At 36.9% G+C, this 12,865-nt stretch overlaps 1 protein-coding gene across 2 annotated transcripts; it reads left to right on the top strand.

Annotated features, from left to right (window-relative positions):
* The first annotated feature begins 921 nt into the window (after window positions 1–921).
* Window positions 922–11,273, top strand: SMIM31 (small integral membrane protein 31). Of its 2 annotated transcripts, none has more exons than XM_030449942.1 (4): window positions 922–991; window positions 1,965–2,094; window positions 3,594–3,916; window positions 10,472–11,273. In XM_030449942.1, the coding sequence occupies exons 2-4, from the start codon at window positions 1,983–1,985 to the stop codon at window positions 10,541–10,543; spliced, it is 507 nt and encodes a 168-aa protein (XP_030305802.1). In that variant the 5' UTR covers window positions 922–991; window positions 1,965–1,982; the 3' UTR covers window positions 10,544–11,273. The 2 variants fall into 2 exon arrangements, with proteins under 2 accessions (XP_030305802.1, XP_030305803.1); XM_030449943.1 differs by lacking the exon at window positions 922–991 and adding an exon at window positions 1,191–1,232.
* Window positions 11,274–12,865: the final 1,592 nt, after the last annotated feature.

Here is a 12,865-nt window from a genome sequence, read left to right as displayed (position 1 = left end):
GAAGAGTGTGAAACATTCATCAGCTTTATTGGCATGTAGGATAATAGAAGAATTTAACTCTGTATATAGGAAAAGCTGTAAATGCACATCTAAATAATGAGACATAAATCTTGTCAGTTGCAAAGAAAAAGCACACATACAGCAAAAATTAGATTTTCAACAGATACACAGGTGCAAGTTCACCTCTGATTGGACTAGGTGATTCTTTGGTTTACTGAATAAAATGGAGTAAGAGTAATTAATCCATTACAAAGGCAGGGAAGTTGTGATACGTGTAACTATGTTTTCACTCTTAAAAATGTTATAGATTATAATAGTTACAAATTAAATGCTTGTAATAATGATTTAGCAGAAGATACATTGGATGTGACAGTGATTAACTCATCTCCACATGCTCCTATTTCATTCATGTTCTGTTGGTAGTAGCTTTTGCAAGCATCACTAGTTGCCTGCTGCTAAGAAAAAAAATTCTGCTTAGATCATTGTACAAAAGATCAAAACTCATAAATAGCAGTGCCAAAATATTCTAAACAATAGAATTATCAAAATATTAAAAAATAATTTATTAATCCCCTTTAATTAACATGTAACTAATACCATCAGAGGTGACTAATGCCTTAGTTTGCATAAATGGTATTTGTGTTTTTCAGACCAAGACTTTACAATACAAGACTTTACAACCTCAAATGATCAGAAAGATCCTTCAAAAGCAACATTTTTCAAATGCACATATACAGGTTTGGTTCTTGCTAACATAGCCACACTATTCCAGTAATTAGTCTGGACCTGATTTTCAAAATTCTAGCTGATGTATTTACTGAGCTGTGTTTCTTTCTTACTCCAGTTAGTTTTGTTTACAAGTATGTTAATATTTTACCAGGGCTTAAAATGCAACAGTTTACAATGTACAAACGTCAGTCTCAGCTGCCGCAATGGCTTTGCCAGAACTTCTGCTGCTTCAGTTTGCTTGAACATTGCCAGCATCCTGAAGGTAGGTATAAGAAAAAAAATCCTTAAGCTCTGCATTTTCCTTCCACTGTCATCAGCTTGTTACAGATTATAACTGCCACAAGCAGGCAGCATCTGAAAAGCATCAGAGAACCACATCACCTTAGGTTCTTCCAGCTGTAAGTGATTAACTCAGTCCATGATGCTGAATCATTTTCTAGAACTGGGTTGATTCTGAAGAAACCCCAGTGGAAGATACACACAAATTCGTAGAATGGCAATCAGTAATTGCCAGCTTTCCTTTATTTACTACAAGCTGGTTTCATTTTTATCAATGTGCTTCTGAGTTTTCACAACTTTTCTGCACAAATGTATTGGACACCTTGGGTTTGAGATTTCAGGGAGAAAGCTTTTTAGAGCTAAATACTGTGAACAACTTAACATTTTAAATTTCCATTGACTTGAGAATACTTGGACTAACTATAGATTGAGGTTTGATTTATAATTTGGTTGTCATGTCAGGGCTTTTTCTCACATGTATTAAACTTTCCACTACACAGAAGGTAGATTTCTTATATATACTACGAGTTTTACTGCTAAGAAAATCTGTTTTCCTACAGATCTTTACAGATGTGTTTTGTTTTCATAAGTAATTGCTTCTCTTTCAGAGTCAAAATCTGTTAATGCTATTAGATACATTGTACATAAAATAAGTATTGGATACAGATAGATTAAATAAAATAAATGTCTCATACAGATAGATAAAAATATTCAGTTAAGTGCAACTTTAATAACTGCTGTAAATACCAGCTATAGCAACCTTCATACTATGTCCTAGGTGAAAAGGGCATGATCTTGCATTCCTGTATGAGCCAGCTGTATTGTTTCCTTAACTGATGAAGTTACTTAACCAGTTTGACCAGGATCTAGTATCCTTCTGAGTAAAGACTTAACTATTCTGTTGAGAGCAGCCCTTTTCCACAGCCGGCAGAGTAAACATTTACCCTTTTTCCTAGGAGAAGCAGTAGCACTTCATGGAGCTGCCCTTCACCAACCTCGAAGTTGCTTTCATCTTGCTGGCTTTTGTCATTTTCTCCTTGTTTACCTTGGCTTCTGTCTACACCAGCCCTCATGACAACAAAGAAGGTAATAATCTACAATAAATACAGTACAGTTTTTACTAATACTCTTATTATAGGTTTTGTGATCAGTCTTGCTGGCAGACTTATCATACCTGACACAAGCTTTGTGAATACTCTGCAACGGGTAGGGAGTAATTGGTTAAGGCATCAATAAAGTCACAAGCATAGCAACTGAGTGGAGATGTAAGAGTGTGACATTTTTCTGCTGGATCTGCCTGATGGGACATGGCTGTGCCACGCAGCCGACAGCATCACTACTCACACAGGTATTGGAAGTAGCAGTGAGGAAGTGGCTGCTTTCTGCAGGGGAGGCTTTTCACCCAGTAGTAGTTCTGCTCCGTGGTCTGTGAGGAGTTACAAGATGCTTAGGCTGGCAAAACTGAGGATGTTCCTGTAATCAAGGAAAATGTTTTTATTATTAGGCTGAGGCCAAGCCTTTCCTCACTTTTAAAATTTGAAAATACATCTAAAAGCATGGGGAGTGCCTTTCTCCCATTCAAAAGCTTTTGAAATATGGGGAAGAAAAACAACAAACAACCCAACAACCTGATGCCCTGCTAGTTCTACTAAAGAGATTTAACACAAGCTTACACCGTCAGCAGAGAACTCCCATGTTCGAGACACAGAGCCGTTCCTGTCACCTCCTGCCACCTAATCCCCTGCTGGCAGGAGCCTCACTGGGGCCACTGGAGTGGAGCAGAAGTAGGAAGCTCTGGCCATCCCCCCCAACAAAGCAGTTCCTCTCTCCTGCCCAACCTTCCATGTGATCATGGGAAGCACTTTAGAGCTTCCTCAAACTGGAGAAGTGGGGGGAAAAATGAGGGAGGCACAGAGCAACATAGCTGATGGTTTCTGCCATATTTGATGGAAACTAATCCTGAATTAACCTGTTTTCTATCTAAAAAAAAAAATTCTATTGTATGGATGTGCTGCTGAGCCACACAAGTGCTGTGTAAATGTATGTAAAGCTTGTGAAGATTTGGGCTGTCTCATAATTTGTGAAACAACGGTGATCAGTGTGAAAGGTAAATAAGCAGCACAGCATTTGCCATTTGTATGACAATTAGGTTTCTTTCTTGCTCTTTGCTGCCTTGGGTTTTACAATATCTCTATACAGAAGAGGAAAGTGCTAAGTGCTAGAAAACAATGCACATTTCTGCAGATGAACTGTGGTTGCCATGAGAACTGACCTCATTCCGACAGGGTGGACACAACCAGTTTTTCCTGGGAGAAGCCCATTGCACGAACAGCAAGAACAGCAAGAACAGCAACTCCTCACTCTCTAATGAGGATGGAGGAAGTATGTGCTGCAAGCCATGCAGTCCCCTGGCAACACAAATTTTGCACAGGCATGAACATGAAAAAACTGTTGCATCAGTCTGACACTGAGATGTGCCTTAGAAGATTAGAAAGAGAAGTTAATGGAATCGTGCTGATGTTAAACTTACACCTGCAAGTGTGCAAAGACAAGGTGTCCTTCCTTTCCCTCCACCTTTCTTATAGGCTCCCTTCAGATACTGGAAAGCTCCTATAAGGTGACCTCAGGACCTCTTCACATTGAACAATCCCAATTTCCTCAGCCTATCCTCATATGGGAGGTGCTCCAGCCCACTGCTCATTTCTGTGGCTCTCCTCTGGACACACTCAAGGAGCAATATGTCCTTATGTTGGCGACCACAGCACTGGACACAATACTCCAGGTGGAGTCTCACAAGAGTGGAGTGCAGGGGGAGAATCACCTCCATGGACGGACTGTCCATGCTTCTTTTGATGCATCCCCGAATACACTTTTTATACTTTTATACTGGGACAGAGGAGCATGCATGGTAAAGTGTGGTCAACTTGAAATATCATGTAATGTTGTTAAGAAGTGAGGGGAGGTATGCTTACCTTCCAGTCAAAGATAGACTTTTCCTTCCTTAGGAAACTTAGGGCTTTTTCTGTAACATTATCCTACATTTGTGAAAATTCAGTAATCTGTGCAAATGTAAACACAGCATCTTTCCTAAAAAAGTCTATTTCTAAATAAAAAAGATAAGCAGACCATTTGGAACAACCAGAGACCAGAGTTCCCCTGTTTAGAAAGAAAAAAAAAAAAAAAAAAAAAAAAAAAAAAAAAGGGAAAAAAAAAAAAAAAGAAATCCAGGAACATTCACTGAGGTCCAAGTAAGAAAAATTCCCAGTTACATGGCACCTGAGATACCTGAAGAAGAATACAGGATAGAATTACATCTTTGCATTGCTGGACTCTTCTGAAAAATTCAGATGTGCCTCAATAGATATGTCATAAGGAAATTTCTGTAGTCAAAGCGTATTCTATACCTGTTCTGTTGTCAAAAAATTTCTATTTCCAAATCATAACCCTAAAGAACATGAAACTTATTAAGAGAATTAAATTTAAAACAAGGCGTGTTTCAATATCATTATACTACATGTAGCACTAGTTTCTGGAAGTACTTCAGCCTGTAGAAATATAGAGGTAAGATCAAGAATATATTCATTACATGAGTTACAAAACCTTTTTTGCTGGCATTATGTATTGTTCCTTACATATTGTTCCACAGCTTCTTGAAATGAACTGCAACGTGATTTACAGATTTTTGTTTTAAAAAGTGTAAAAGATTACAGATTTACTGTAGAGAGGTAAAATGGAGCTAGACATTAACTGCTTACGATGCATTTGTTGCCAAAGAGTCATTAGGAGAGCAGTTTCAAATAGAGTTCATGCAATAAATCTCCCACTGGAGGGAGTTCTCCAGTCATAGTGAGCAACCTCCTGTGCTACTTGGAGAAATTATCTTGCTAAGAGCAGTAACGACACACGAACTCCTGGAAGCCTTGCTCTCAGAAGTGTCTATTAGAATTGGAACCTCAAGTCTGAAGATAAAAATGCCTGTCTTGGCATTCACATCTGCACAATGTCACAAGCTACTTCAAATACAGGTGCATGCAGGGGAATTCTAATTACTCAGTAGTTTTTTGGCTCAGGAAAACTTGATTTCATATGCACTAATTGAATTTCAGTGGAATAAATTTACCATTTTGTTCCCGTAAAAAAGTATAATCCAAATGGCAAACACTTGTCATTCATTTAATTGCCAGCCCAATGTCACAAGAAAGAACTGCTGGCTCAAAGCAGGACAACAGTAAAAAACAGTACTCCTTTCCCTACAAAATTTGTTTCTCCTTATTTATAAATAAACATGCTTTCTTTTTTCCAGAAAAAATCCAAATTAAATTCTTCAAGATGCATATTTTCATACAAACACACCTATGCTTTCTTCCTCCCCACTGGTAAAAAGTCCATAACTGCCATTAATACAGAAATCTGGGAAGGATGCTGTCTGTATTCTTTAAAAGTGGGTTGTGGTATTCATGGGATAAAAATGGTATTTCAAGAAGCTCCAGTTACTATACAGTAAACACCATCTTTCTGTGAAAGCAGTGATGACACAGTGACTGTGTTTAGCATCATAGCTGAGCTTTTAAATTATTTATTCCAGCCTAATGACTCAGAATATCTTGAACTCAATGCCTACTTACCTCTACAGGAGAAATAGTTGCTGGGAGGTTAGTCAGTAAGAAACTGAACTACAAGAGCAGCTCTAAACTTCAGTATCTCTCTGGTCTTAGCACTTATGGTCCACTTCAGTACATGCAGGACATGCACCTCCCCCTGAGCAACTGCACAAGCCACTGCAGAAATGTGTTGAATTTTAATTATTTCCTGCACACTTGCAACAGGACAGATTGTGCTTTCAGCTTAGGTTATAATTTTGTGATTTGCCCTTTGATGTGTTTAGGCTCCTTTGAGGTGGTAACAGAAATGCATTTTCCACATCCTTCATCAATTGTCTCAACTACCAGGTAATATCAGGTGATATCAGTGATGACCGTGCTGCCCATTTCACCAGTGCCGAATTTTTCCAGGGTGGGGCAGAAAGCATTGGAAGAGACACACTATAAGGAAGGAGAATATTCCCAGGGCGGCAATGGAGAGAACCAGAATGGATGCTTGGGTAATTTTATCACTTTGCCAGCAGGAGGATGCCACCCCATACAAACAAGTAGTTTTCCTCCCTGCCTCTCTTTCTCTCAATAGAATCACCAGGGAGATGCTTCCATTCATAAACATCACCTGCCACTGCTGTCAGCTGCAAATTGGATTTAGGTTTTCAACTCAAAAACAGCACAATGAGCAGACCATGGAATGCTTTGTGCTTGCTAATCAGAATGAAATTGAGGTATTCAAAAGGCGTTATATCAAAATCAAATATAAAATTCAAGGGTCTGGGTCATTAAAAGCAAGATAGTTTTCTTGTCTTGTTTGGGTTGGTTTTTTTTTTCTGAAAAAACATCTGGTGAAAATAAATAGGCCTACAGCAAGTCTTCCCCCACACAAAAACATTATAAGGGTGCTTTCATGTCACTCCTTTGCCTCCCAAAACATAGTTAAAGTTCACTAACTCCCTTTGGTGGCAAAGCAGGAAAAATAAGCCACATTTGAAATGCAGTACAGGAGAGTATAGAAAAGACAAAGACAGAAAGTCAAGAAAGACAGAGACAGAAAGAAAGAAAGGAAGGAAAGAAAGGAAGGAAAGGAAGAAAGGAAGGAAAGGAAGAAAGGAAGGAAAGGAAGAAAGGAAGGAAAGGAAGAAAGGAAGGAAAGGAAGAAAGGAAGGAAAGAAAGGAAGGAAAGAAAGGAAGGAAAGAAAGGAAGGAAAGAAAGGAAGGAAAGAAAGGAAGGAAAGAAAGGAAGGAAAGAAGGAAGGAAGGAAGGAAGGAAGGAAGGAAAGGAAGGAAGGAAGGAAGGAAAGAAAGGAAGGAAAGAAGGAAGGAAAGAAGGAAGGAAGGAAGGAAGGAAGGAAGGAAGGAAGGAAGGAAGGAAGGAAGGAAGGAAGGAAGGAAGGAAGGAAGGAAGGAAGGAAGGAAGGAAGGAAGGAAGGAAGGAAGGAAGGAAGGAAGGAAGGAAGGGAAGGAAGGAAGGAAGGAAGGAAGGAAGGAAGGAAGGAAGGAAGGAAGGAAGGAAGGAAGGAAGGAAGGAAGGAAGGAAGGAAGGAAGGAAGGAAGGAAGGAAGGAAGGAAGGAAGGAGTCATAGTATTGCTTTTGAATTGTTGGGTAACACTTATGGATTGGATGACTTTCTTATTAGACTCAGAACAATACAACTGTCTTCCTCTCTCTGGGAGGTAAAAGTTTCTGATAAATATAGAGCAGAAAAAGCCAGAGAGGTTGAAGACATAAAAACACCTTAGAGTTTGGGCTGGAAGAAGGCAATAAATTACATTGCTCCACCAGCTCCTATTCTCTTCTGTGTACTACCTCTACTTTTCCCATAGTAATATGCTGGTCTTACACCCCACCTGTGTGAGTGTTGTCTAAAAAGAGCTTTTTGAGGACTATGTCTCACAAGTAAGACAGAAGATTCACAGTTCTCTATGCGTAGAAGTTATATATGAAAGAATATAGGGAAGAACAGGGCTTGCTAATCTCTCCTGGCTTTCTGACCTAGAAAATTATTAAGATACTGCAAAACTAATTATTTTGCACTTCTTGGTTCACATGTTCCTTTCTGTTCCCCTGAACTCTCATTCTACCTCTGCCTCCACAGCACCCAGGCAGCTCTCATCAGGCCAGTACCTAACAGGTCATGTGAAGTATAGAGGCAGCTGCAGAAGCAAATATAAATAACCTTAGGTGGGCTTTTGCATGATCTGGATGGAATCTTGGTAACATATTTCAAAATAAAATTTGTTTTCATTTAGTTTCCTGTATTCTTCAGTATGTAGCCCTGAATAACACATATAATCTTCTGTTTGTGGCTGACGGAGCGGAAAGAAAGACTGGGAGATTTCTGTGCAAAGTGCCATAAATCTGTGGCCAAAATGGTGTTATAACAGAAGAGAAGTTTTTGACTGATACATTGTGGATTTTTATTAGTGAGTGAGACTGATACCTGGGGGTTAAATAGAAAAGTTGTTCATAAAACATGTTTTTAAAATGTTAGGTCTTTTAAACCAATGTATTTCCTCATCATCATTTCATTTCATAAAACTTTCTATCTAAATACAATGACAAATCTACTTACCTCTGAGTGAAAGCTTCTGTAATCTCTGTTTCATGGCAAGAGAGAATCCTGACTTCCAAAAACCTTGTCAAGAACTTGCCAACCTGAGGGAAGCTAACAGTTTTCTAAAAAAAAAAACAAAAACAAACCACAAAACAAAAAACCACAAACAAACAAAAAACAAAAAAACACAAAAAAAAAAAAAAACAAAAAAAAACCAAAAAAAAACAAAAAAAAAAAAAAAACAAAAAAACCACACCCAACCAAATAAAGCAGAGATTATCAAAGCAGAGACTATATTCTCTTTTATATAGCTAACAAAAATAAAACATCTCAAAACAAGGATTAGCATGCATATGAATCCCTAACATGAAGGAAATTAGTAGAGCTTCCCAGGGAAAAATGAGAAGACAAAGAAGTAAATTAACACTGGAGGTGGAAGAAGTGAGAGCTTTGCAAACAAAAGAGCTTTTCAAACAAATAAACTCTTCCTTCTGTTATTAAAAGAAATTTTAAAAGGCCCACAACAGGCTGAACTTCAGATACTGCAGTGTGAAAATAAGGCCAGTAAGCTCCTCACCTATAGATAAAATGCAGAAAGAGAGTCCATTTTCAGACACAAAAAATTAAAAAGTGTGGTGAGACTGAAGAACAGCAATGATGCTGAATAATCCACAAGTTTTCATCTGTTTTATGCTCTCACATATATGAATACTATGGAGAAAACTGCAAAATTACAGAATAATGAACTTAGCATGGCATGGCTAAATCAGCATCAGATCCTGATTTAGAAAAAAATTAACAGAAAAGTGGAGGCCATAAAAGAATGAAGTTAATGCTGATATCTAGAGCTCAGAAAGAAATATTGCTTATATTATGGAGTGGGACCGGATTTTTTTTGAGACAATAAGAAGATTCTTTTATTAAAAGTCACACGACATAGAAACATGGGCAAGATAAGATGTTTATTGCAATTTTTTAAATGCATATTTTATTTTTTAGGATTATATAAAAAAAAGAACTGAACAGCTGCTCAAATAATAAACTTGGACAAACAGAACATCACTGTGCTGACATTCACAGGTGATATGACCTATAGCCATAGGTGCATTTATCAATTATTAAAGTCATTTTTTTAACAAGTCACCAGAAGTGCCAGTTTATCTGACATTTCTTCATATTTTATAATATGAGAAATATTTAAAATTAAACAAATACCAATGGTATTGAGCAATCATTATCAAGACAGTTCTGATAGGAATATACCATGGCAGTGGCCTTCTGAAGGAAAAGAAATTAATTAACAAAATGGAATTCACTTGAGAAAGCATACACTTGAAAAATACATATACACTTAGAGATGCTTTATCTTGGTAATACTAATAGGAAGTTATCTGCTAATCATGGCCAAATGGATCAATAAGAATTTTTTTCAAAACTTCAGGGTCTACAAGCATAAATAATTCAAATATTTTAATACTTATTAACAGCCATGAAAAGACGACTTTATGGAATCTTAGACTTTGATTTTACAAACTTGGAAAACAAGTTCAGCTTTGCAGATTTACTTCTTTTCATTTCAGAAACCTCCCTATTACCAATCGTGCTAGTGAAATTAATGTTCAAGAGCACAGCGTTATAAATTTATTTATTTTAAAGAACTGTACTTAAAAGTACATAAATCACACTGAAAACCAATCAAACTGTAATCTTTCATAATCTTCTGCTACCATGACCTGATGTTTCAGTTATGCTTTGGAATTAGATTCGCCAAATATATTCCAAGTTCCGAGAATTTTTTTGATATTTTAATCCTAGTAGGGAAAAGAGGTAGTTCTGTGCCCATATAAATATATTTACTGCTAAAAAGAGAGGTGCTCTTTGACATTCATCTGAAAGTATTAATTCCTTTTCTTCGGTCACCAAGCAATCATGACACAACTGTCAGCCTGGAAATGAAGGGAGGAAGATTCTTTACTTATTTCATATCTTTCACATTGCTTGTAGAGTTAATGTTCTGCACACAGTAAAATCTAATAAAGAACCAAAAGCTTGGGAAACACACAGATGGCCACTATAAATTATGTGGTTGTCTTAAGTGGGTGGTATGAAAACATTGCTTCTTCACTCCCTCATAATAAGCTTGAAATCAAAAGGAACTTGGTGCTCAATAAGGCTTTTACATTTTCTATTTTTAATGCATGTAAGAATTCCCTGACCTCCAAAACTAAGTCTTGTCAAGCAGGAAAACTTTTGTGTAACATATCTCAAAATTTAAAATGTTGTGATTAATGATGATTCTATTCTCTCCAGAGGAAAACTACCCACAGAAAGAGCACAAGGAAAGGATCAAATCCAGCAAGAAAAAGGCACATTCAAGTATGAGTGAAGTGGTTTAGAATATGACCAAGGCCCACTGTTGAACATAATTTTGAAAGAAGTAGCTCTGGAAGCTGGTCACCTGAAAGCAGTGAGAAAAAGGATGTGAGACAGAAGGGACTTGATGATCCATCAGATGGAATCCAGACGTGACAATCCGAGTTAATGGACCACGACCAATGAGGCTGCTTCAGCACCTTTTTACAACCTCCGTTCATGGCCTTAATAAAACTACCAGGGCTTTTTTTACAAGGCACATCTGCTCTAAATTCCAAAAGGAGAAACTTCAAATTCAGAAGCTACATTTGGTTTCTTCCCTGCTTTTCAGTCAAGTTTTATGAAATGAAATGATGAGGAGGAAACACATTGGTTTAAAAGACCTAACATGTTTGCTGCAAATATCTTCTGTCTTGGTTAGACTCTGAATTATTTTTTTAATTTACTTTCAGAGAACACATATAACAGTGAATAAACCACCCATAGACTAGATGAAAAATGTTTTAAAGATCTACTGTTTCAAAAAGTTACTTCAACCCAATAGTACTTCATTAAAGAAAGATCATATAACAGAAGAAATAATTGGTTTTACCTTCAGGTGTCATACAAACATATTTAGTGGAAGATTCCTATGTAAAGAAAACCTTCTACATGAAAACACATTAGGGTTCTGAGGTTTCCTAAGTTTTTTTGTGTGCGTGTGTTTACAAGTCACTCTTGGATGAATCAATCTTACAAGATTCCAGACTATAACACTTTTTATTTAAAAGTAGTTAAGAGTAAATTGAATTTCTTGGTAAAATGTGTTTTCTTGGTCTTTAATTAATTTAACTATTTAAAAAATAATTGTTTGGAAAACATTAATCTACAAAGCAGTTGTTTTTATTAAAAAGAAACCACTGTCCCTCATCCAATGTTCTCATCCAAAAATACTCATGTTTATAGGGAGGTACATCCAGGAAAAGAATATTCAGCATTGACACAAAGATAGAAGAGCACTTAAGTCTAAATCTAAAATGGCTTGGAAAATCCAGATCAAATATACATGTTCAATCCTTCTTGTGTGTTGAAGCCCACATTTTTGCATACATTCTAAACACAACTAAAATGAACTTTCCAATCTATTAATAGATGATACATAGGACATATCTCCCAGCACCGTAAGTGTATATTTAAAAATCATGTTTACTAACTAAATTATGGAGTTTTTTTTAAGTCTATGTGCACTTTCTCACTTCACATTTTCAGTGGCCTACTTTACATGCTAAGTGAGACATAGCTTTAAGATTTATAATGTCACTTTCTAAGGGGAGAGCATGCCAAGTAGCTCAGGTATAGACAGTAAAATGTTACCTTACAACGAAGAGATATAAGACTGAAAAGATACTGCATTCTTCTGACTAATGAAGTTGCTATTGAAAACAGAAGCTGCTATTAGGCAGAGGTGAATTTCAACTTTGGTTTGACTCTTCTCATAACACAAAAAATAACTTACTGCAAAGAAATTTCTCCCCACATGAGGAGATCATCATACACTTTGGATCTTTCTTAGTTAAGAACCTGATTGTGGATGTATCTAAGCTGAACAGGGAAGAAACTACTTTGAAATAAGAATATCCACACAATAGATAAATTACTTGAAAATTGTTTCATAGTTCGTTAACTTTCTTGTAAAGGCAAAGACCAAGTTTTTCACAGAAATGTTGGCAGATACCACTGTACAGAGGTAAAATAACTTCTTGCATTATTGCCCAGTCACAAAAAGTTAATTTTAATGATTTGTAGTAACAAAAGCAATTGAAACATTAAAGGTGTCATACAATCCTCATCTAATAACTCACCTAACAAGATGGGAAGCAAACATGAACACACAGTGAAAAGGAAAACCTTTCATTAGTGACACGCAGTTATACTTTACCAGATTAAAATTCTGTGGTCACTCCTACTTTATGCCACAATTCAGGGATATTGTTCTATTGATGGGTTTTTTTATGTTCCCTAAGAGGACATCATCTTCCACTCTGAACAGCTGGAAACCTTCCTGCAGGCAATTTCTGCACTTCTGGAGCAAGTTCCTTCTCCTGCCAGTCCTAGCACCACTACTTCAATCATGTGGTAAAGTCTTCCACCTGTAGAGAACAAGAAAAGATCCTATAATTAGACAAATCTTTCCTATCATGTGACTCTGGTACTGTTGAATTTAGGAAGATTTTTACAGTTTACTTTGTTAGGGGGCAACTGGGATTTAATAGCCCATTCCTGCACACAGCACAAGTTAGGGAAGAGGAACTTGTTTTGGGAGTGAGTTGTTTAACCTAGTGGCCACATCCT

This window comes from Calypte anna, chromosome 4A (genome assembly GCF_003957555.1).
Source record: "Calypte anna isolate BGI_N300 chromosome 4A, bCalAnn1_v1.p, whole genome shotgun sequence".
In the NCBI taxonomy this organism is placed as follows: domain Eukaryota; kingdom Metazoa; phylum Chordata; class Aves; order Apodiformes; family Trochilidae; genus Calypte; species Calypte anna.
Note: the sequence above shows the minus strand (reverse complement) of the source record. Positions and strands in the feature narration are given on the sequence as shown.